The sequence below is a fragment of the Colobus angolensis genome, unplaced genomic scaffold, assembly GCF_000951035.1.
Source record: "Colobus angolensis palliatus isolate OR3802 unplaced genomic scaffold, Cang.pa_1.0 Scaffold4, whole genome shotgun sequence".
NCBI lineage: Eukaryota > Metazoa > Chordata > Mammalia > Primates > Cercopithecidae > Colobus > Colobus angolensis.
Genome location: NW_012117376.1, coordinates 5,364,032 through 5,388,461, shown reverse-complemented (window position 1 = coordinate 5,388,461; position 24,430 = coordinate 5,364,032). Strand labels below are relative to the sequence as shown.

General features: G+C 40.0%; 1 protein-coding gene across 5 annotated transcripts in view; it reads left to right on the top strand.

The window, feature by feature from the left end:
• ZMYM1 (zinc finger, MYM-type 1) overlaps positions 1-23,815 on the top strand; it is a 36,890-nt gene extending 13,075 nt beyond the window's left edge. For 2 of the 5 annotated variants that reach the window (XM_011955356.1, XM_011955353.1), the window contains exons 2-10: positions 2,434-2,603; positions 4,609-4,681; positions 6,107-6,356; positions 13,044-13,218; positions 13,307-13,519; positions 18,402-18,555; positions 19,872-20,012; positions 20,182-20,225; positions 20,936-23,815. In XM_011955356.1, coding sequence (XP_011810746.1) covers positions 2,508-2,603; positions 4,609-4,681; positions 6,107-6,356; positions 13,044-13,218; positions 13,307-13,519; positions 18,402-18,555; positions 19,872-20,012; positions 20,182-20,225; positions 20,936-23,218 — 3,429 coding nt within the window. In that variant the 5' untranslated portion in view covers positions 2,434-2,507 and the 3' untranslated portion in view covers positions 23,219-23,815. Of the gene's footprint in view, positions 1-1,911; positions 1,960-2,433; positions 2,604-4,608; positions 4,682-6,106; positions 6,357-13,043; positions 13,219-13,306; positions 13,520-18,401; positions 18,556-19,871; positions 20,013-20,181; positions 20,226-20,935 lie in introns of all 5 variants that reach the window. The other 3 variants (XM_011955354.1, XM_011955357.1, XM_011955358.1) reach the window with 3 other exon arrangements.
• The last annotated feature ends 615 nt before the right edge of the window (positions 23,816-24,430 follow it).

Sequence of the window (24,430 nt, the reverse complement as noted above, 5' to 3'; positions counted from 1 at the left end):
ACGGGGTTTCACCGTGTTAGCCAGGATGGTCTCAATCTCCTGACCTCGTGATCCACCTGCCTCAGCCTCCCAAAGTGCTGGGATTACAGGCGTGAACCACCGCCCCAGCCAAGTGGAGATATTTAATAGGCAATTAGGTATATGGGCCGCAGCTTAGGAATGTAGGGGAGAAACAGCCCATAGGTGATAGTTAAATCTGTGGTTGTGATCATAGGCTGGGCACAGATAGACACCTGTCATTCAAGCACTTTGGGAGGCTGAGGTGAGAGGATCACTTGAGCCAGGAGTTCGAGATCAGTCTGGGCAACATAGTGAGACCCCTTCTCTTAAAAAAAAAAAAAAAATTAGCTGGGCATGGTGGCGCATGCTTGTGGTCCCAGCTACTCGGGAGACTAAGGTGGGAGAATTGCTTGATCCCAGGAGGGTGAGGCTGCAGTGAACTGAGATAGTGCCATTGTCTGAGTGACAGAGCGAGACCTTGTCTCAAAAAATAATAAAAATAAAAAAAGACTTGGTTTTTGTTTGTTTTGTTTTGTTTTTTGAGATGGAGTCTCTCTCTGTCTCTCAGGCTGGAGTGCAATAGCATGATCTCGGCTCACTGCAACCTCTGCCTCTCGTTTTCAAGTGATTCTCCTGCCTCAGCCTCCCGAGTAACTGGAATTACAGGCGCCTGCCACCATGACCAGCTAATTTTTGTATTTTTAGTAGAGACAGGCTTTTGCCATGTTGACCAGGCTGGTCTCAAACTCTTCACCTCAGGTGATCCACCTGCCTTGACCTCCAAAGTGCTGGGATTACAGGCATGAGCCACCGCGCCCGGCCAAAGACTTGGTTTTTTTGTTTGTTTGAGACAGCTGGAATGCAGTGGTGCAATCTCAGTTCCCTGCAGCCTCCGCCTCCTGGGTTCAAGCGATTCTCCTGCCTCAGCCTCCCGAGTAGCAGAGATCACAGGCACATATCACCACACCCGGCTGATTTTTCTTTCTTTTTTTGTATTTTTCGTAGAGACGGGGTTTTGCCTTGTTCGCCAGGCCAGTCTCAAACTCCTGACCTCCGGTGATCCACTCGCCGTGGCCTCCCAAAATGCTGGGATTACAGGCATGAACCGCTGCACCCAGCCAACAGGTTTTTCTTTCTTTCTTTCTTTCTTTTTTTTTTTTTTTTGAGACAGAGTCTCGCTCTGTCACCCAGGCTGGAGTGCAATGACACGATCTTGGCCTACTGCAACCTCTGCTCACAGGTTCAAGCTATTCTCCTGCCCTAGCCTACCGAGTAACTGGGATTACAGGCACGTGCCACCAAGCCTAACTTTTTGTATTTTTAGTAGAGATGAGATTTCAGCATGTTGACCAGACTGGTCTCAAACTCCTGACCTCACGTGATCCACCCTCCTCAGCCTCCCAAAGTGTTGGGATTACAGGCGTGAGCCACTGCACCCAGCCAACTTGGTTATTTTTTAAAAGCCAGGAGTTCAAGATCATAGAGCCGGCAAGAAGAGTACTGGGAAACTGGAAATTGTATTTTTGAGGAACACAAACATTTTAGAAGCAGGTAAAATAAGTATTTGTGAAAAATACTGCCAAAGAGGTAAAAAGAGAAACAGGAGATGTCGGAGTAAGAAAAATCAAAGGAATTTCAAGAATGGGGAAAGGGGTGGTCAGAGACAGTGGATAGCTTTAGATTCTAGAATGTATTTAAATGCTTATATCCTGTAATGGAAGAGAAATCGAAGAAGCAAATGACAAGGATAACTGGAGGGCAGAGAGGGGTAGTGAGTACAGATTGGGTTAACCTCAGATAGAAAGCTTTACATTTCTTGTTTGTTTGTTTGTTGAGGCACAGTCTCACTCTGTCTTCCCAGGCTGGAGTGCAGTGGCTCAGTGTCTGTTTAATTCAAACTCCACCTCCCAGGTTCAAGCGATTCTCGTGCCCCAGCCTCCCAAGTAGCTGGGATTACAGGTACATGCCACCATACCCGGCTAATTTTTTGTATTTTTAGTAGAGATGGGGTTTCACCATGTTGGCCAGCCTGGTCTCGAACTCCTGACCTCAGGTGATCCGCCCACCTAGGCCTCCCAAAGTGCTGGGTTTACAGGCGTGAACCACCACCCCTGGCTGAAAGCTTTACATTTTCTACTATTGAAAAGTTAAAAATAAACTTGTAAGTTTTGGTGGTTTTATGCTGCATTCAGGCTTGGGGAAACAGAAATGGAGACTATTTCAGAAGAAAGCACAGAGTTGGTAGTAGCTACCAGAGAAGTATACAGCAAAACTATATTGAAGAATAATGAATGAAAGGAAAGAAGCCAGTGTTCTTACAGTGAAGGAACCTTGATGCCAAGCTGTCTAAAGACCCTTTTGTGGTTCCAGAAAATTACCGTATTTAAAAGGACTAATTTTAAAATCAAACTCTTTATCAATATTTTATTTTAGGAATCTGGAAACTGTTCTTCAGGAAGAAACCCATTAGTTTGGAACTGGAGAATTCCTTTGCATCAGATACTAAAATGAAAGAACCACTGTTAGGTGGTGAATGTGACAAGTCAGTGGCATCACAGCTGGGGCTGCTAGATGAAGTTAAGACAGAACCCGACAATGCTCAAGTAAACACTTTTCCCTTATTTCCATTATTTCTAGAGCAGCATTTAATTATAAATTTTAGTTATAAAGGTGCTGAAATTATTCATTGAAAAACTCAAATCTTTGTCTCCTCCAAAGCAGTTAATGAAATCATACAAGGTATATAGTGTTAAGTACCATTACAAGTATATGTAAGAAAATGATTTGAGGAAAAATTAGACTGTTTGGAATTGGGTTTTTGTGTAGATAAAAGGATTGTTTAAGGTGTTATGGGCCTAGCTAAGGTTAACACTTTTTTTTTTTTTTTTTGCCAGAGTCTACTTCCAGAGGTTAACATATTTTATTTTTGTTTTTCTTAACTTGAAACAATACAAATTACAATTTTTTAATCTAAGTTAATTTTTTTTTTTTTGAGACAGAGTTTCGCTCTGCCGCCCAGGCTGGAGTGCAGTGGCGGGGTCTCAGCTCACTGCAAGCTCCGCCTCCTGGGTTTACGCCATTCTCCTGCCTCAGTCTCCCGAGTAGCTGGGACTACAGGCGCCCGCCACGTCGCCCGGCTAGTTTTTTGTATTTTTTAAGTAGAGACAGGGTTTCACCGTATTAGCCAGGATGGTCTCGATCTCCTGACCTCGTGATCCGCCCGTCTCGGCCTCCCAAAGTGCTGGGATTACAGGCTTGAGCCACCGCGCCCGGCCACTAAAGAACTTATAAAGGATGAACTGACTTGAGCTGTGAGTATTGTTTAAGTAGGGAAAACATTCCTTAGAATGTTTGTATATATGGCCGGGCACAGTGGCTCACTAGTAATCCCAGAACTTTGGGAGGCCAAGGCGGGACGATCACTTGAGCCCAAGAGTTTGAGACCAACCAGATGACAAGACCTTGTCTGTATAAAAAATACAAAGATTAGCCAGGCATAGTGGTGCACACCTGTAGTCTCAGCTACTTGAGAGGCTAAGGCAGGTGGATCGCTTGAGCCCCAGAATTCAAGGAAGCAGTGAGCTATGATTGTGCCATTGCACTCCAGCCTGGGTGATGAAGCGAGACCCTGTCTCTTAAAAAAAAGAAAAAAAAAAAAAAAAAAGAATGTTTGTATATGAACTGTGAACGAGCTGAAAGTTCTAATGAAAGAAAAATCGCTAAAAAGAGTAATTTATTTGTAGTATTCTATTTAGAAATAGCCTAAAAGATTAATATTAAATAAGGGTATGCTTACCATTGAGTTGCTGACACTGGGGAATGTTACTCATCTAGGAACTATCTATTGCTTCTTCATCCTGTGGACTTTCAGGCATAGATCAAGTTTAGATATAGCAGCTATGAAATTGCCTCCTGCTCTGAAAAAATTGTCCTTTGTAAGAATCATTCTGTCCAATTAACAATTTCTGGAGTTAAGGTCTTTATGAAGACAATTGTTAATGATTAGAACAAGCAGGGAAGACTGAGTGTGGTGGCTCATGCCTGTAATCCCAGCATTTTGGGAGGGTGAAACAGGCAGATCACTTGAGGCCAGGAGTTCAAGACCACAGGCAACATGGTGAAACCATGTCTCTACTAAAAATTCAAACATTAGCCGGGCATAGAGGCACGTGCTTGTAGTCCCGGAGCCTGAGGCATGAGAATCACTTGAACCCAGAAGTAGGAGGTTATAGTGAGCCAAGATCGCGTCACTGTACTCCAGCCTGGGTAACAGAGTGAGATCTTGTCTCCAAAAAAAAAGAAAAAAAAAAGTAGGGAAAATAGTTGTAATTCAATATGTCTGCTCCCTATTGGTAGTGACTGGAAGGATTTTGTTGACAAAAGATTCTGATGTCACACCTGGATACCACAGAAAATAATGTATTAGGTGATTGGTGTTGTCAGCCAAAGAGCACCAAAAGGGTAGTGCATACCTATGTATTTTGGTTCAATTCAGTTTACAATTCATTGACCAGACCTGACCACAATTTATCATTTTCTGTTGAATGAGTGGTTGTCTTAAATTCATTGTATTCATTATTTTTAATTCTTTTCTTTTTTTCTTTTTAGGAGTATTGTCATAGGCAACAATCCAGAACTCAGGAGAATGAACTGAAAATAAACGCTGTGTTTTCAGAGAGTGGTAATAGAATTATTTAATTATTTTTATTCAGACCAATATGATAGCTGATTCATTCTTTTTTAATGCCTTTGAATATTGCTCTGTTTGTGTTGGGTTTCAAGTCCAGGAGAAGTAACCTGTAAGAAAATTAAAGAGAGGCCATGCACGGTGGCTAACACCTGTAATCCCAGCACTTTGGGAGGCCAAGGCAGGCGGATCATGCGGTCAGGAGTTCGAGACCAGTCTGGCCAACATAGTGAAACCCCGTCTCTACTACAAATACAAAATTAGCCAGGCATCGTGGCGCATGCCTGTAATCCCAGCTACTCAGGAGGCTGAGGCAGGAGATTCACTTGAACCTGGGAGGCGGAGGTTGTGGTGAGCCGAGATTACACCACTGCACTCCAGCCTGGGCAACAGAGCGAGACTCTGTCTCAAAAAAAAAAAAAGAAAAGAAAAGAAAATGAAAGAGCCTGGGCATGGTGGCTCATGCCTGTAATCCCAACATTTTGGGAGGCCAAGGTGGAAGGATCGCTTGAGGGCAGGAGTTTGAGACCAGCCTGGGCAACATAGTGACATCCCATTTCTACAGAAGATTTATAAACCAGGTGTGGTATGCCTGTAGTCCCAGCTACTTGGGAGGCTGAGGCATGAGGATTTTTTTTGTTTGTTTGTTTTTGTTGAGATGGAGTTTCCATTCTTGTTGTCCAGGCTGGAGTGCAATGGCACAATCTTGGCTCACTGCAACCTCCGCCACCCAGGTTCAAGCAGTGCTCCTGCCTCAGCCTCCCAAGTAGCTACGATCACAGGCACGTGCCACCACACCCAGATAATTTTGTTTTGAGACAGGGTCTCGCTCTGTTGCCAGGCTGGAGGGCAGTGCACGATCTCAGCTCACTGCAACCTCCACCTCTCAGGTTCAAGTGATTCTCCTGGCTCAGCCTCCCGAGTACCTGGGACTACAGGTGCGTGCCACCATGCCCAGCTAATTTTTGTATTTTTAGTAGAGACGGGATTTTCCCATGTTGCCCAGGATGGTCTCAATCTCTTGAACTCGTGATCCACCCACTTTGGCCTCCCAAAATGCTGGGATTACAGGTGTTAGCCCCCGCGCCTGGCTAATTTTGTATTTTTTATTAAGATGGGGCTTCACCACGTTGGCCAAGGCTGGTCTTGAACTCCTGACCTCAGGTGATCCACCCACCTCGGCCTCCCAAAGTTCTGGGATTATAGTCGTGAGCCACCACACCAGGTGGCGAGAGGGTCACTTGAGTACAGGGTGTCAAGGCTGCAGTGAGCCATGATCATATCACTACACTGCCTAGAGTGCAAAAGAGGGCAACTAGAGCAAGACCCTGTCTCTAAAAAAAGAAAGAAAGAAAATAAAAGAATGCCTATTTAATTTTATATAACTCGATTTTTTTTCTCCCTTTTCTGTTTTTATAGCTTCACAGTTGACTACAGGCATTCAGCTTTCTCTGGCATCATCTGGCATGAATAAAATGCTTCCTTCAGTTTCAACCACAGCTATTCAGGTTTCCTGTGCTGGTTGTAAAAAAATTCTTCAGAAGGGGCAAACTGCTTATCAGAGGAAAGGATCTGCTCAACTTTTCTGCTCCATACCATGCATCACTGAATACATTTCATCTGCCAGTTCATCAGTTCCTTCTAAGAGAACTTGTTCAAACTGCTCAAAGTATATAATTCTAAATTATGCCCTCTTTTATTTCCCTACCTTGTTCTTGATCATAGTCTTAGTTGTAATTTCTACATTTCCTTTTTTTATTTTTTGAGACTGAGTTTCACTCTTGTTGCCCTGGCTGGAGTGCAGTGGCACGATCTCAGCTCACTGCAACCCCCTCCTCCTGGGTTCAACCAGAATCTCCTGCCTCGGCCTCCTGAGTAGCTGGGATTACAGCTATGCACCACCACACCCGGCTAATTTTGTACTTTTTAGTAGAGATGGGGTTTCGCCATGTTGGCCAGGCTGGTCTTCAACTCCTGACCTCAGGTGATCTGCCAGCCTTGGCCTCCCAAAGTGCTGGGATTACAGGTGTAAGCCACTGCGCCCGGCCATTTTCATTTCTTTTGAAGACATGTCGTCTTGGTTTAGTAAAAAGTTTTTTCTACTTTTAGTTCCTCTGATGGATTCTCTAGAAATATTTTTTTTTTTTGCAGAAATTTAACATGTGAAAAGTTCTGTTTCTCTTCACCTTTAAGTAATGTGACTTCCAAAACTTACTTTCCTACTCTTTTTGTTTGAAATTCTCTGTAAGTGGGATTATTGTTTATCCATTCTGTTCTATTTAACTGTATAGGGAGCAACGTACTAAAAAATTAATCCTATGACAGTTATTTTGGATTTTCCAAGATGTAAAATAATACTACATTTCTTTTATAATGGTAAATGAAGTGATTCTTTTGAAAAATTGATGACCATAGATAAACCTACATGACTGTATGTAATCTTTTAAAAACTTACGTGAGAATATGTGAAAAATCAGTGTCATTTTGGCTTTGAGAGTCCTAAGGCAGTATAATTATGGTTGTTAGCACTTAGGATATGCTAATTTTTAAATGTTCTTGTTCAGAACAAGAAAATTCATAGGCAACCACAGTGCTTCTAAATATAACAAATTTCTTCCAAATAATACTTGTTTTGGACTCAGGTTGCCATAATTTGAATTTTGCTTCTTCTGTTTAGTTATATTTTACTACTCAAAGTTTCATACCTGAGTTGCTAGATCAGCATCACCCAAGAGTTTGTTAGAAATGCACTTTTTCAGGCCGTGCACGGTGGCTTACGCCTGTTATCCTAGCACTTAGGGAGGCCGAGGCGGGCGGATTGCCTGAGCTCGAGTTTGAGACCAGCCTGGGCAACACGATGAAACCCTGTCTCTACTAAAATACAAAAAATTAGCCGAGTGCTGTGCTGTGCGCCTGTAATCCCAGCTACTTGGGAGGCTGAAGCAGGAGAATTGCTTGAACCCGGGAGGCGAAGGTTGCAGTGAGTTGAGATCGGGCCACTGCACTGTAGTCCAGGTGACAGAGTGAGGCTCCATCTCAAAAAGAAAAAAAAAGAAATGCACTTTCTCGGGTCTCACCCAGACCTACTGATTCAGAACTGCATTTATCCCCATGTGATTCCTATACATGCCAAAGTTGGATCACTATTGAGAACTTCTTTGTTACTTAGTATTTGTATCTGTTTTTATAAATGTACAAAAAGAATTATGAGCATTAAATAGTATATTTAATTGGTCAGAACAATACTAGCAGGTAATAAGAACTCAATAAATGTTAACTTATTATTTTCTTAACAAACTCACAAACCCTTTTGATGGGTTGCTTCAGCTCCTCTGGCTGCTGCTTCAGTTCTTATCTGTTGCTTCAGGTCTTATTCCATGGAAGGTTACTTACATTCTCTTTTGCTTTTCAACCCTTCAATACTATACTAGCCTTTTGTCTTTTTACTTTCTTGCTATGGGCCATATAGTACTCTCTTCAGCCTGCTTTCTCTCCCTGCAGAATCATAAAACTGGAAGGGACCTTAGAGACTCACTACACATCTTCAGCAGATGTCCCAGACAGATTGAAAAAGGCTGAAGCAGGAAAGATTTAGTGTGTAAGTTCTCCTAGGCATGAAAATCCAATATGAGTAAAAATCTGAGATAAGTTTTACTTCCTCTAGAATAAAATTTTTAAATCAAAAATACTATATTGTAGTGGGTAGAAAGATGGTAGTAAATTTTAGGCTGGGAAAGGCCATCCATGATTCAGAGTAGACTGTGCTTTTTTCAAAACTTAAAAATTCCACATTAATTAGCCTTTTATATAAATTTTAGCTAGTCTTCTGGGGTTTTTTATCTTCCAGTGAAACTATCCTGAACTGAAAATAATTTTCAGTTACTTATTTATTTATTTTTGCAGAGACAGAGTCTCACTGTGTTGCCCAGGCTGGTCTCAGACTCCTGAGCTCAAGTGATTCTCCTGCCTTGGTCTCCCAAAGGTGTGAGCCACCATGCTGATTTTCAGTTTTGTTTGTTTGTTTGTTTTGTTTTGTTTCATTTGAGACAGAGTCTCACTCTGTCACCCAGGCCAGAGTGCAGTGGTGCAATCTCGGCTCACTGCCACCTCCGCCTCCTGGGTTCAAGCAGTTCTCCTGCCTCAGCCTCCTAAATAGCTGGGATTACAGGCGTATGCCACTATGCCCAGCTAACTTTTTTATTTTTAGTACAGATGCACTTTTGCCATGTTGGCCAGGCTGGTCTTGAACTCCTGACCTCAGGTGATCTGCTTACCTCGGCCTCCCAAAGTGCTGGGATTACAAGCATGAGCCACCACACCCTGCCTGATTTTTAATTACTTTTTTAAATTTCTGTTATAGGAATGATTTAATATCTGTTTTGAGTCAATGCAGTTTTTATTCTATTTCATGGACTAAATGGAAGATCACTTTGAAGATAACATTTTAAATCTTACTAGAAAGATGCAACTTGTGGGCCAGGCAAGGTGGTTCACACCTGTAATCCCAGCACTTTGGGAGGCCAAGACAGGAGAATCACTGGAGGTCATGAGTTCGAGATACCCCAGTGACTGAGGCAGGAGAATTGCTTGAACCCAGGAGGCAGAGGTTGCAGTGAACTGAGATTGTGCGACTGCACTCCAGCCTGGGCAACAGAGCGAGACCCTGTCCCAAAAAAAAAAAAAAAAAAACGATGTGACTTGCTCTTGGGAACTGTGTATTTAAGTGTCATTTCTTCACTTTAGTATCTCAGTTGGAACCAGCCAGAAATCCTGAATGCAATCAATAAAGCCCAAAATCGGCCTCTGCACTAGGTTTTATTTATTTATCAAAAAGTTATTCCTAATTTGTTGGCGTTTCTTTCTTTCTTTTTTTTTGAGACAAGATCTCTGTCTGCCACCCAGGTTGGAATACAGTGGCACCATCTTGGCTCACTGCAGCTTCGACCACCTAGGCTTAAGCAATCCTCCCACCTTTACCCTCCCAAGTAGCTGGGACTGCAGGCACATGCGACCCTGCCTGACCAGTTTTTGTATTTTTTTGTAGAGATGGTTTCACCATGTTGTCCAGGCTGGTCTTGAACTCCTGGGCTCAAGTGATCCTCCTGTCTTGCCCTCCCAAAGTGCTGGCATTATGGGTGTGAGCCACTGTACCCAGCCAACATTCTCTTTTTTTTTTTTTTTTTCTTTTTTTGAGGCAGAGTGTCACTCTTCTGCCCAGGCTGGAGTTCAATAGCGGGATCTCGGCTCACTGCAACCTCCGCCTCCCAGGTTCAAGAGATTCTCCTGCCTCAGCCTCCCTAATAGCTGGGATTACAGGTGCCCATCACCATGCCCAGTTAATTTTTGTATTTTTAGTAGAGACGGGGTTTTACCATGTTGGCCAGGCTGGTCCCCAACTCCTGACCTCAGGTGATCTGCCTGCCTCGTCCTCCCAAAGTGCTAGGATTGCAGATGTGAGCCACCGTGCCTGACCAACATTCATTTTTTAATTTTTTATAAAGCTTTAGTAGATCGTTAGAAGCCAGAAATCTAGTATGCTGATAGCAATAAAAACTAGGAAGCATTTTCAGACGTCCATGCGTCATTGATGTAGTTTCTTCTTCTCCCTTCCCATCTGGCTGGTGTCTTTATTCTGTCTGAAAGGTATGCCTCAAATATCTTTACCTTTTGTCTATTCCCACACCATTCCTCACTCTCCTTTTACAACCACCCGCTCCCCAAATTAATTCTTCTGTGGTCTGTGATTTTACAGTGTTGTGTTCATAACTCCCAAAACATTGATCACAGAATACTAATGGTTTTAAATATTTTTAGTAGAGATGGGGTTTCACCACATTGGCCAGGCTGGTCTCGAACTCCTGACCTCAAGTGATCCGCCCGCATTGGCCTCCCAAGATTAAAGGCATGAGCCACCACGCCTGGCTATTAGGTATATAGATATTTTCTATAGTGGCAGTTCTCAAACTTTCTGGTCTCAGGACTTCTTATACCCTGAAAAATTATTGAAGACCCAAAGAGCTTTAGTTATGTAGATTATGAGTATTAACTGTATCAAAAATTAAATGACATTTTGAACAAAAAATACCCATATTTTTAAAAAATTGATAAATATCATTGTTTTATCAGTTTTGCAAATCACTTTACGTCTAGCTGGATTTTTGTATCTGTTTCTGCCTTCGCTTTATTGCAAAATGTCGTTTAGGTTGAAGTCTGAAGAAAATCTGGCCTCACAAATATGTGACTGGAAAATCAGGGAGTGTTTTAGTAGGCTTTTAGATCATTGTGGGCGTTCTTTGATACTGCAACCAAAAATCAAGTGGTAGTTTCTTAAAGGCTAGTTGCAATGTGGGATCAAACTTTTTGTACCATGTGGATCAGTGAACTTTTTGCACTCTGTTATGTTAAAATTCATTAATTTATCTTGTACTTTGAATGAATCTTTTACCCGTGAATGATTTTTGTAATATGCTCTTGTAATTTGGAAAATACTGGTTCACCGAGTTCTGCAGATCTTCTAAATGTTCTCATATTTTATTATGCAGTATTTTAAAAATCACCACTAGTCTCAGAAAAGTTTTTAAGTTTTGGGTATCGATCAAGTTGAATTTGGAAGATACAAGATTTCCAAAATTCTACTTATCACTTGAAAGCCAACATTTTGTTGTTGGCGATAAATACTGTCAGTTGTTTTACTTGAAGTGGCAGTCTCATTTTTTTTCATTTTCAAGAAAATATCTGCAGATACCCACTTGTGGATAATATAGTTTGTCTTTAAACTATTTACAGTAAACTGTAGTACTTTGAAGTAAAAATGTTTTCCATGAAAAAAGTGGCGAATTCATTTATAACTCAACATTTCCATGTGGGCTTTTCCTTGAGACAACCATCACCCTTTGGTGTGCAGAAGTACTTTATGCTTATGTCCCATGTGGTCACACAGAATTTTTTTTTCTCACCCTACCACTTGGCCAAGACAGAATATTTTTTAAATGTACTTAAGGATGAAGTTTAAATAATTTAAAATATTTTGCGGTTTCATTGAGTACATCCTTAAGTGAAACTGATACTTCAAAAAAATTATTTTTGGCAGCGAATGTGTAGCAGGGAATAACATGAATATTAGTACATTTTGATGCCACAGCGTTGATTTCTGCTAAGGCTCTGACAGTTTTACCCACCATTGCCTTTTTTCTTTTCCACATTCATTGAAGTGAAATTTGTGTACCAAGAAATTAACCATGTCATTGGCATTTAGTATATTCATAATGTGTGACTATCACCTCTATCTTGTTCCAAAACATTTCCATCACTTCAAAGTAAAACACCTTAAACACTAAGCAGTTTCTCCCAAGTTCGCACTACCCCCAGTGCCTGTCAACCACCAGTATGCATTATATCTATAGATTTCATCTATTCCGAATATCTCATATAAATGGAATCATATATGACTTTTTTGTGACAGGGTATTATTACTCTGTTGCTCAGGCTAGAGTGCAGTGACTTTTTGTGTCTGGTTCTTTCCCTTAGCATAATATTTTCAAGGTTTGTCCATGTTGTAACATGTATCAGTACTTTATTCTTTTTGTTAATAGGCGAATGATACTCCACTGTATGTATGTAACACAATGTGCTTACTGATTCATTCACTTACTGATGAACATTTGGGCTGTTTTCATCTTTTGACTATTGTGAATAATGCATATACATGTGCTTGTTTAAGTACCTGTTTTTAGTTTTTTTGGGTGTTTACCAAGGAGTGGGATTGCAAGGCCCTACCGTTAGCTTTGCAACATCAGTGGCAAAGTGATGTTGCAAACATCAACACAGTGAAAAGGCAAATAACATCTTACGAAAATAGTTTTGATATTGGGGAATCCCCCGCCCGGGGATTTGAAGACTATACTTTGAGATTCTCTGTCCTGTACATTCTAGAGTTGCTCATGTGAATATGTGATCCCTCGGTTTTCATTAGCACCACCCAATACTACAGGCTGGCTAGTCTCCAAAACTGCACCATCAAAGTCAGGCATGGTGGCATTATGTGCCTGTAATCCTAGCTACTTGGGAGATTGAGGTAGGAGAATCTCTTGAGCCCAGGAATTTGAGGCCAGCTTGGGCAACATAGCGAGACTCTATCTCTTAAAAAAAACAAAACTGCACTATTAGATGTGCTTTATATATGAGAAAATTAAAATTTAGGGAGTATAAATGTGACAGAACTGGATACCAAATTCAGGTTTTCTCATTTCAAGGCTAACGTTCTTACTCTATTTTGAGAGGTTATTTTGTTTATAAAGAGGAAGAAGTTATAATTGTGTTTAAACTGTTTAATGGTGTCCTTGTTATTTATTCTTAGAGACATTTTAAATCCAAAGGATGTGATCAGTGTTCAACTGGAAGACACTACCTCATGCAAAACTTTTTGCAGCCTATCTTGTCTTTCATCATATGAAGAAAAAAGAAAACCATTTGTTACCATATGTACTAACAGCATTATGACCAAGTGCAGCATGTGCCAGAAGACTGCTACTGTAAGTTTCAATTATAACCTTTACAGGGATTCTGATGATTCTGCTTAAATATCAGAGTTTTTACTGAATCTTTTTTATTAAATCCTAGATTCAGTATGAAGTAAAATACCAGAATGTGAAACATAATCTTTGCAGTAATGCCTGCCTTTCAAAGTTTCACTCTGCTAACAACTTCATCATGAACTGCTGTGAGAACTGTGGCACTTATTGTTACACCAGCTCTAGTCTATCTCACATACTTCAGATGGAAGGACAGTCTCATTACTTTAATAGTTCAAAGAGCATTACAGCATATAAGCAGGTATGAATAAAGACCTATGGTTTCTTCTGTTAACTGGCCTGTGAATGGTTTCACTCTAGGAAAATGTGGGAAGTAGTTTTTGGTACCCTTTGGAATAATGTCAGTTGGTAAGTTGATGAAGATGAAATAGAAGACTTTTTAACAGTTTCTTCTTGCATAAGAATTCATGATAAATGCTATATGGAGATTTTCCTAAATAATCTCAGATTGATTATGTTATCTTAAAGAAAAGGCAAGCAGGCTAGAGCCAGTTTATAAACTACAAATAAGTATAGCAAAAATAACAAGTCTGCTGGTCAATAAAACCCAAACATGAAAGTATTTTTGTTTTTATTTTTATTTATTTTTTTTTTAGAAGGAGTCTCACTCTCTTGCCCATGTTGAAGTGCAGTGGCACAATCTTGGCTCACTGCAACCTCTGCCTCCTGGGTTCAAGCAATTCTCCTGCCTCAGCCTCCCAAGGAGCTGGGACTACAGGCATGAGCCACCGTGCCCAGCTATTTTTTTTTTTTTTTATTTTTATTTTTTTGAGATAAGGTCTTTCTCTTCTGTCAGCCAGCTTGGAGTGCAGTGGCAATCATGGCTCACTGTAGCCTTGACCTCCTTAGCTCAAGTGATCCTCCCACCTCAGCGTCCCGAGTAGCTGGGACTACAGGCACATGCCACCACACCTGGCTAATTTTTAAATTTTTTGTAGAGGCAAGCTCTTACTGTGTTGCCCAAGCTTGTCTTAAAACTCCTGAACTCAGCTGGTCCTCCTGCCTTGGTCTCCTAAGGTGCTGGGATTACAGATGTGAACCTAGCTATGTTTTTGTTTTTAATTCCACGTGTTTAACTCTTACACCAAACAATGCAAAGATGAATCAAGAATGTCACATGTGGCCAGGCATGGTGGCTTACACCTGTTATCCCAGCACTTTGGGAGACCAAGGCAGGAGGTTCAGTTGAACCAGGAGTTCAGGACGAGCCTGAGCAATATATCAAGAACCCATCGTTAAAAAAACAAACAGCCAGGCGCGGTGGCTCAAGCCTGTAATCCCAGCACTTTGAGAGGCCGAGGCGGGTGGATCACGAGGTCAGGAGATCAAGACCATCCTGGCTAACATGGTGAAACCCCGTCTCTACTAAAAATACAAAAAAACTAGCCGGGCGAGGTGGCGGGCGCCTGTAGTCCCAGCTAGTCGGAGGCTGAGGCAGGAGAATGGCGTGAACCCGGGAGGCGGAGCTTGCAGTGAGCTGAGATCCGGCCACTGCACTCCAGCCTGGGCGACACAGCGAGACTCCATCTAAAAAAAAATAAATAAATAAATAAATAAAATAAAAAAACAAACAAAAAATATCACATGCTTTTTCTGAATCAGTCATAGGAGGAAATAATCCAATGAAATTTGGATTATTTGTCCCTGTTTCTGATGAGACGAGCTCTGGGTGGGTGCTTCTGAGAACAGAGAAAGATAAAATGAGATGAGGTGGGACTTCTTAGATATGTTGCTTGTTCATATCATGTTTTGAGACCCAACTCTTTCCCTATACAGACTTCCTTAAAAACAAGCAGTTGACCTGGTGTGGTGGCTCACGCCTATAATCCCAGCACTTTGGGAGGCTGAGGTGGGCGGATCACCTGAGGTTAGGAGTTGGAGACCAGCCTGGCCAACATGGCGAAAACCCGCCTCTACTAAGAATACCAAAATTAGCTGGGCATGGTGGCGGGCACCTGTAATCCCAACTACTTAGGAGGCTGAGGCAGAAGAATTGCTTGAACCCGGGAGGCGGAAATTGCAGTGAGCCGAGATGGCACCATTGCACTCCAGCCTAGGCGACAGAGTGAGACTCTGCTTCAAAAAAAAAAAAAAAGCAGTTGAAGATGGGAGTCAAAACAAGCCATAATTCAAATAGATCATTTGTGACTCACATCTTTTCTATGGCCGAATGCCCCCATTTTGAGAGTATCCTGCCTTGGGACCAGAATGGAAAGCACAGAAGACTTCTCCCAAAGGCAGGAAATAATGTTCCTTTTTTTTTCTTTATTTTTGACACTCAATAAATAGGCTTTGTTCTGTTTTTAAAAGCCTGTATTGAGTACCCAGTTGTTCAGCTTATGTGATGGGGCAGGACTGATTTGGGTAAACGAGTTAGTTAATAAGCACAACCTAACACTTTCCTCTTACATCTGAATGTAAGACATCATGTGACAGTGATAATGGAGTAAATCTACAATGTTAGGGAACTATAATCCAGAATTAGAAAAATGTCCAAATATGTGAATCTAAAAATGGGATAGCTTTTTATTTTTAAAAAGTGGATTATTAGATGCAATTATAATTATTTTGGCCATATGTTAATAGAGTATATTAAGTTAGCCTTCCCTTATGAATAATAAACTAACTTAATTATAAATTATACATTGGGCCAGAAGCGGTGGCTCATGCCTGTAATCCTAGCACTTTGGGAGGCCAAACAGGAGGATCACTTGAGGTCAGGAGTTCAAGACCAGCCTGGCCAATATGGTGAAACTCCATCTCTACTAAAAATACAAAAATTAGCCGGGCATGGTGGCACAGGCCTGTAATCCCAGCTACCCAGGAGGCTGAGGCAGGAGAATTGCTTGAACCTGGGGAAGGTAAAGGTTGTAGTGAGCCGAGATCGTACCACTGCACTCCAGCCTGGACAACAGAGCAAGACTCTGTCTCAAAAAGAAATAAGTAAATAAAAATAAATTATGCCACTATTGTTGATTAATGTTAAAGATTAGTGAATTGTTAAGATTTCTCAAAATATAAAAGTTTTTCATACTAATAAACGATAAAAATAGAAATTTTCAAAATTATCCTTTTTGTTTTATTGTGCCTTTGCCAATATCCTGTTCTCTCACAGAAAAATAAAACGTATATGTATTTTTTTGTCTTTGTGCTTTGGTGGGGTTTTTTTTTGTTTTGTTTTTGTTTTTTTGAGACAGAGTCTTGCTCTGTTGCCCAGGCTGGCGTGCAATGGCACGATCTCAGCTCACTGCAGCCTCCGCCTCCCGGGTTCGAGCAGTTCTTTCATCTCAGCCTCCCAAGTAGCTGGGGTTACAGATGCCCGCCACCACACCCAGCTAATTTTTGTATTTTTGTAGAGATAGGGTTCCACCATGTTGGCCAGGCTGGTCTTGAACTCCTGACCTCAGATGATCTGCCTGCCTTGGCCTCCCAAAGTGCTGGGATTACAGGTGTGAGCCACTGGCGCCCAGCCTGTCTGTGTACTTTGTATCTCTGAAAGCAGTTTTATTCCATCAGTGACTTTTTTTTTTTTTTTAAGACTGGGTCTTGCTTTTCCACCCAGGCTGGAGACTGGAGTGCAGTGGTGTGAGCAAAGCTCACTGGAGGCCCAACCTCAGGTGTTCAAGCAATCTTCCTGCCTCAGCCTCCCACGTAGCTGGGATCACAGGCATGTGCCACCACACCTGGTTAACGTTTGTGTTTTTTGTAGAGATGGGTCTCACTTTGTTGCCCAGGCTGGTCTTGAATTCCTGGGCTCAAGTGATCTTCCTGCCTCAGCCTCCCAAAGTGCTGGGATTACAGGCAGGAGCCACCATACCCAGCCTGATGTTTTATTTTTCTTTCTTTCTTGTTTTGAGACAGAGTCTTACTCTGTTGCCCAGGCTGGAGTGCAATGATCTCAGCTCACTGCAACCTCTGTCTTCCTGGGCTCAAGTGATCCTCCCCACCTCAGCCTCGCAAGTAAATGGGACTACAGGCGCACGCCACCACACTAGGCTAATTTTTTATTTTTATTTATTTATTTATTTATTTATTTATTAGAGATGGGGTCTCACTGTTTTACCAGTCTGGTCTCAAACTCCTGGGTTCAAGTGATAATCCCGCCACAGCCTCTGAAAGTTGAGATTACAGGCGTGAGCCACTGTGCCTAGGCTCTGACGTATTCTGAAATCCAGGAATATTGGTTTCTGTTTGACTAGAAAGAATAGATGGTGAGCATAATCTTTGCAGTAATGCCTGCCTTTCAAAGTTTATATCCTTTCTTTTGCACAGTTACTACTCAACTCAGAATACTCTATACTTTCTATTGCTTGTATGCTGCTTTCTTACAATATGCTTGTAATTTTTACCATGAAGTTAGCCTAGAAAAAGTTATTTCCACAGTATCTTGTAAAGTGTGTTAAGCACTCCTTCCTGGCTCCTCCTCAGCATCAGTAGACATCTTCCCAAGTTAATTCCCAAGCTACCATTGAGGACAGATCTATAACTATGTAAGGCCTTTGTTTATCCAGTAGGCTTTGACTGCCTGAAATGATGAACTTCTTCTGTGACCACTTTCTTCATTGCTTTTTCTTTTTTTCCTTGAAATGGAGTTTCGCTCTTGTTGCCCAACCTGGAGTGCAGTGGTGTAATCTCAGCTCACTGCAACCTCTGCCACCCAGGTTCAAGTGATTCTCCTGCCTCAGCCTCCTGAGTAACTGTGATTACAGGTGCTCACCACCACACCTAGCTAATTTTTTGTATTTTTAGTACAGACGGGATTTCACCATGTTGGCCAGGCTGGTCTCGAACTCCTGACCTCAGGTGATCTGCCTGCTTTGGCCTCCCAAAGTGCTGGGATTATAGGCGTGAGCCACCACACCCGGCCTTATTGCTTTCATAGGTATTATTATTATAATTGCTGTTAAATATATCTGATAAATAATAAAGATCATTTTCAAATTTGCCAATTTTCTTCATTTTAGTTATTGCAATCTGTAGTGTCTTTTTTTTAAGAAAATGTAAAAACTATCTTGTTATTCTTTTTAATATTCCAACTAAAAGCAGTGGTAATAGATAGGTTCTTCTTCATTAACAATATATCACATACCAGGAATATGAATATTATTTTAATCTCTAAACAGAAACCTGCCAAACCACTTATATCTGTTCCTTGCAAACCATTGAAGCCCTCAGATGAAATGATTGAGACTACCAGTGATTTGGGGAAGACAGAGCTTTTCTGCTCTATTAATTGTTTCTCTGCATACAGTAAAGCTAAGATGGAATCTTCTTCAGGTAATGTTTGTTTAGCAATTGTAGGGGTTTAGTAATTATTAATAAATAATATTATTTGGCTTTAATTTATAACCTTGATTCATTTTCAAATTAAACGGACTTTTAAAAGTCAAAACAATCTAAACCTGTTGCAAAGAACTATTTTTCAGTATTTTTGCATAAAAGGAAGGCTACTTTACCACCAGAGAGTTAATATTTGTAGGCCAACCACGGTGGCTCATGCCTATTTGGGAGGCCAAAGCAGGCAGATCGCCTGAGGTCAGGAGTTTGAGACCAGCCTGGCCAACATGGCGAAACCCTGTCTCTACTAAAAATAGAAAAATATTAGCTGGGCGTGGTGGTGGGTCCCTGTAGTCCCGGCTACTCAGGAGGCTGAGACAGGAGAATCACTTGAACCCAGGTGGTGGAGGTTGCAGTGAGCCAAGATCGCACCATTGCACTCTAGTCTGGGCAACAGATCAAGACTGCATCTCAAAAATAATAATAATAAAAATTAAAAGATACATGTCTTTATTTAGATTCTTTAGTAAATGAACATATGTATGTTTACATCAATATATATTGAGCACCTACTGCAAAACATGGTAAATAGGAGGCACTCAATATAGAGTTTAATCCATTTACAAGACTGCTTTTATTAGAATATAGAATGTTTTACTTAGCCCTGCTTTGTAAAAATAAGAGTTTTCATTACATTTTTCACATGAAATAGAGGTGATTGTAAATGCTTTAGGACTTAATAATAAAAAAGCACAAATAATCTGAGCCAACTAAGTATTCCATCAAAAAGCCCCAGGATAGGACCAGTGGTGCTATTTACATAGACCATAGAGTGACTGCTGCCTCCGGGATTTGTAAGTCATACAAACTGGCTTGTTACAGAAAGTTCTGCAATAATAGCTTGGACACCAACCTAGCACCCTATTGATGTTAAGGTTTATGAATCCTGGAAGAGTTTGAAATTGATGCCCATTAGGAGATTCTATCAGAATCTCTTTTCTTCATGAGTAATTTTCACAGAAAAATTTTCTCATAATTTAAACTTTTTAAATTGTTTAAAAGGACTGGGAAATTGTGCACAAAGGTAAAAGACATAAAATATTGGAGAGGTGTAAATTTTCAGTGTAGTGTTGTAATTATAAATATGATACTAAAGAACCTGGCTATTCCTAAGCCCTAATAAAAATTACTTCAGTAACTACCAATTCCTTAAGCTATTAGATGCTTGCATTATTACTTGAAACAGTATTACTATAACAGTACTTTCTGATGATTGATTTCGCTTAGTTTATATGAAATCTTTTTGTTTTTGTCAGTAAATGTTGTTTCCGTGGTGCACGATACTTCAACAGAGCTTCTCTCTCCAAAGAAAGATACGACTCCAGTTATAAGCAATATAGTGTCATTGGCAGACACCGATGTTGCCTTGCCCATCATGAACACTGATGTCTTACAAGGTAAAAGTTGACGTTAAGATATTTGACATAAATATTGTTTTGTCACACTTGATAAATCTGTCTATATGCTAAATTTCCTTTTTGTTTCTTGTATAAGCAATTATAGTTTATGATGCTATTTTATAGGTTATAGTAGGTAAGATCTTGAATTTATGCTCTATTTTAACAGATACAGTTTCTTCAGTAACAGCAACAGCAGATGTCATTGTGGAGGTAAGTTTTATTTTAACCTTTTTTTTTAACCACTGTTTGTTTTTAATAAGCAGAATTTTTGTTTGTTTGTTTGTTTGTTTGTTTGCAGACAGAGTCTCGCTCTGCCACCCAGGCTGGAGTTCAGTTGCATGATCTCAGCTCACTGCAATCTTTACCTCCTGGGTTCAAGCGATTCTCCTGCCTCAGCCTCCTGAGTAGCCGGGATTACAGGCACCTGCCACCATGCCCAGTTAATTTTTGTATTTTTAGTAGAGAAGGGGTTTCACCATGTTGGCCAGGCTGGTCTCAAATCCGCCCACCTCAGCCTCCCAAAGTGCTGGGATTACAGGTGTGAGCCACTGCACCTGGCCCAGATGTTTTATTTCTTATATATATTTTTAAATATATGTATTATATGTGTGTAGATTGTTTAAACAGAAGGATTTTTTTCCTCTGGGTTCTTCTTTTAAAAAAAATACTACGCAATTTGAGTCATCTGAGCAATAAAAATTATTTTTATGACAATTACATACCAAAACGTCCTTCAAACATTTAATGCTGAATCTAGATTGCAAATAAATAAGTTATACGTAATTGTTAATGTTTCCCCCTAGTGGAGCTCATACTGTAACTCAGCCATTTATTTTACTATGTTATTAGAGTAGATATATTTGATATTTTAATTAATTTTTGAAAACTCTTAAATGTTCTTTTCCCATTTTCTCCCAAAGCTTTCTAAGAGTTCACCTAGTGAAACCAGTAGTGCTATTGCAAGTAGTAGTACGGAACAGCCAAGCCTTTCACCATCTTCATCAGTATTCAGTCAGCATGCAATTGGTTCCAGTATAGAAGTACAAAAAGACAATATGAAATCTATGAAAATAAGTGATGAACTATGTCACCCAAAATGTACATCCAAAGTACAAAAAGTTAAAGGTAAATCAAGAAGTATTAAAAAATCTTGTTGTGCAGATTTTCAGTGTTTGGAAAACAGTAAAAAAGATGTGGCATTCTGTTATTCATGCCAGTTGTTCTGCCAAAAATATTTTAGCTGTGGAAGAGAGTCATTTGCAACACATGGAACCTCTAATTGGAAAAAAACTCTGGAAAAATTCAGCAAGCATGAAAAAAGTGAAATGCATTTGAAGTCACTGGAATTTTGGAGAGAATACCAATTTTGTGATGGAGCTGTCAGTGATGATTTATCTATTCATTCGAAACAGATTGAGGGAAATAAAAAGTACCTAAAGCTTATAATTGAAAATATTTTATTTCTTGGAAAGCAGTGTTTACCCTTAAGAGGAAACGACCAGTCAGTTTCATCTGCGAATAAAGGCAATTTTTTAGAATTGTTAGAAATGAGAGCAAAAGATAAAGGAGAAGAAACATTTCGACTCATGAATTCACAAGTTGACTTCTATAACAGTACACAAATTCAAAGTGATATTATTGAAATAATAAAGACTGAAATGTTGCAGGATATTGTGAATGAGATCAATGACTCCTCAGCGTTTTCAATAATATGTGATGAGACAACCAATAGTGCCATGAAAGAACAGCTTTCAATTTGTGTAAGATACCCACAAAAATCATCAAAGGCTATCTTAATTAAGGAAAGATTCTTGGGTTTTGTTGATACTGAGGAGATGACTGGGACCCACTTACATAGCACCATCAAAACTTATCTGCAGCAAATTGGAGTTGATATGGATAAAATACATGGCCAGGCCTATGATAGCACCACTAATTTGAGAATAAAATTTAATAAAGTAGCAGCAGAATTCAAGAAAGAAGAACCAAGAGCTTTATACATACATTGTTATGCACACTTTTTGGATTTATCAATAATTAGGTTTTGTAAAGAAGTAAAAGAACTCCGAAGTGCTCTAAAAACTCTCAGTTCTTTGTTCAACACTATCTGTATGTCTGGGGAAATGTTGGCAAATTTTCGAAACATTTGTAGGCTAAGTCAAAACAAAACATGCAAGAAACATATATCACAATCATGTTGGACAGTCCATGATCGTACATTACTATCTGTGATTGACACTCTTCCAGAGATTATTGAAACATTGGAAGTTATAGCAAGCCATTCTTCAAATACAAGTTTCGCTGATGAATTGAGTCATTTGCTGACATTGGTTTCCAAGTTTGAATTTGTCTTTTGTTTGAAATTCCTGTATCGAGTGCTGAGTGTTACAGGAATTCTTTCCAAAGAGCTTCAAAATAAAACCATAGACATTTTTTCTTTGTCTTCAAAAATAGAAGCAATTTTGGAATGTTTGTCATCTGAAAGAAATGATGTATACTTTAAAACAATCTGGGATGGAGCAGAGGAAATATGTCAAAAAATAACCTGTAAAGGTTTTAAAGTTGAAAAACCTTGTCTTCAGAAAAGAAGAAAAATTCAGAAATCAGTAGATCTTGGCAGTTCAGATAATACGTTTTTTCCTACTTCAACAGAAGAACAATATAAAATTAATATCTATTATCAAGGATTAGATACTATATTACAAAATTTAAAGTTATGTTTTTCAGAGTTTGATTATTGCAAAATAAAGCAAATTTCAGAACTGTTATTTAAATGGAATGAGCCATTAAATGAATCAACAGCAAAACATGTTCAGGAATTTTATAAACTTGATGAGGACATTATCCCAGAACTTAGATTTTATCGACATTATGCAAAGCTCAACTTTGTCATAGATGATAATTGCATAAACTTCATCAGTCTCGGCTGTTTGTTTATTCAGCATGGTCTTCACAGTAATATTCCTTGTCTCTCAAAGCTATTATATATTGCTTTGTCTTGGCCAATTACTCTAGCAAGTACTGAGAATTCATTTTCTACCTTGCCTCGTCTTAAGACATATTTATGTAATACCTTGGGACAAGAGAAGCTTACTGGCCCAGCCCTAATGGCTGTTGAGCAGGAGTTGGTAAATAAACTAATGGAGCCTGAAAGACTCAATGAAATTGTGGAAAAGTTTATCAGTCAGATGAAAGAAATATAATACTTGTTCATTTGAACTTACCTAAAAGACTTGTATATCCGTTGGAATGTTTTTATTTCAAAATTGTTCAAAATTCAAAAGACACAGAATGATATACAATGAAGTTTTCTTCCCTCCTTTAGAACTCATTTTCTCTTCCCAGAAAGTGTTATCTTTTCCTTAAATATCCCTCTAGAGATATTTTTCCTAGGTGGTATTGTACAGTGTATACTGTTCTTTAGCATGTCTTCTCTGTGTAACATATTTTTGAGATTGTCTCATGTCGTTACATGAAGAGTTTCTTGATTCTTGGTCTATAACTGCAGATGTTATTGTATGAATGTACCATAATATATTTGAGCAGTCCCTGCTGACAGACATGATTTTTCCTAACCTTTTGCTGTTATAAATGATTCATTTTTTAACCTTTTATATAGGTCATATTGCACTTGAGTGAGTTACTGTAAGCTGGAAATCTAAAGTTAGAATTACTAGGTTAAGATATGTGCATTTTTACTTTTGATAGATATTGGCAAGTTGCCATCTATAAGGATTATGCCAATTTACAGTCCCACCCACAATGCATGAGAGTGCCTATTAAATCTTTATGTTATCAAATGTTTTGATCTTTCCCAATCTCTTACTTTAAAAATGGCATTTTAATCTCAGTAGAATTTTGTATATTAAGAGTAAGGTTAGGGACTGGGCATGGTGGTTCACACCTATAATCTCAGCTCTTTGAGGGCCTACGCAGGAAGGAAGATCACTTGAGACCATGAGTTCAAGATCAGGTTGGCAACATAGTAAGACACCATCACTACAATTTTTTTTTTTTTTTTTTAATTAGCAGAGTGTGGTGGTGCATACCTGAAGTCCCAGCTACTTGGGAGGCTGAGGCAGGAAGATTGCTTAAGCCCAGAAATTTGAGGCTGCAGTGAACCATGATTGCACCACTATGCTCCAGAGCCTAGGCAACAGAGTGAGACCTTATCTCTTTAAAACAAACAAGAGCCAGGCGCGGTGGCTCACACCTGTAATCCCAGCACTTTGGGAGGCCGAGGTGGGCGGATCACGAGGTCAGGAGATCGAGACCATCCTGGCTAACACAGTGAAACCCCGTCTCTACTAAAAATACAAAAAATTAGCCGGGCGTGGTGGCGCGCGCCTGTAGTCCCAGCTACTCGGAGGCTGAGGTAGGAGAATGGCGTGAACCCAGGAGGCGGAGCTTGCAGT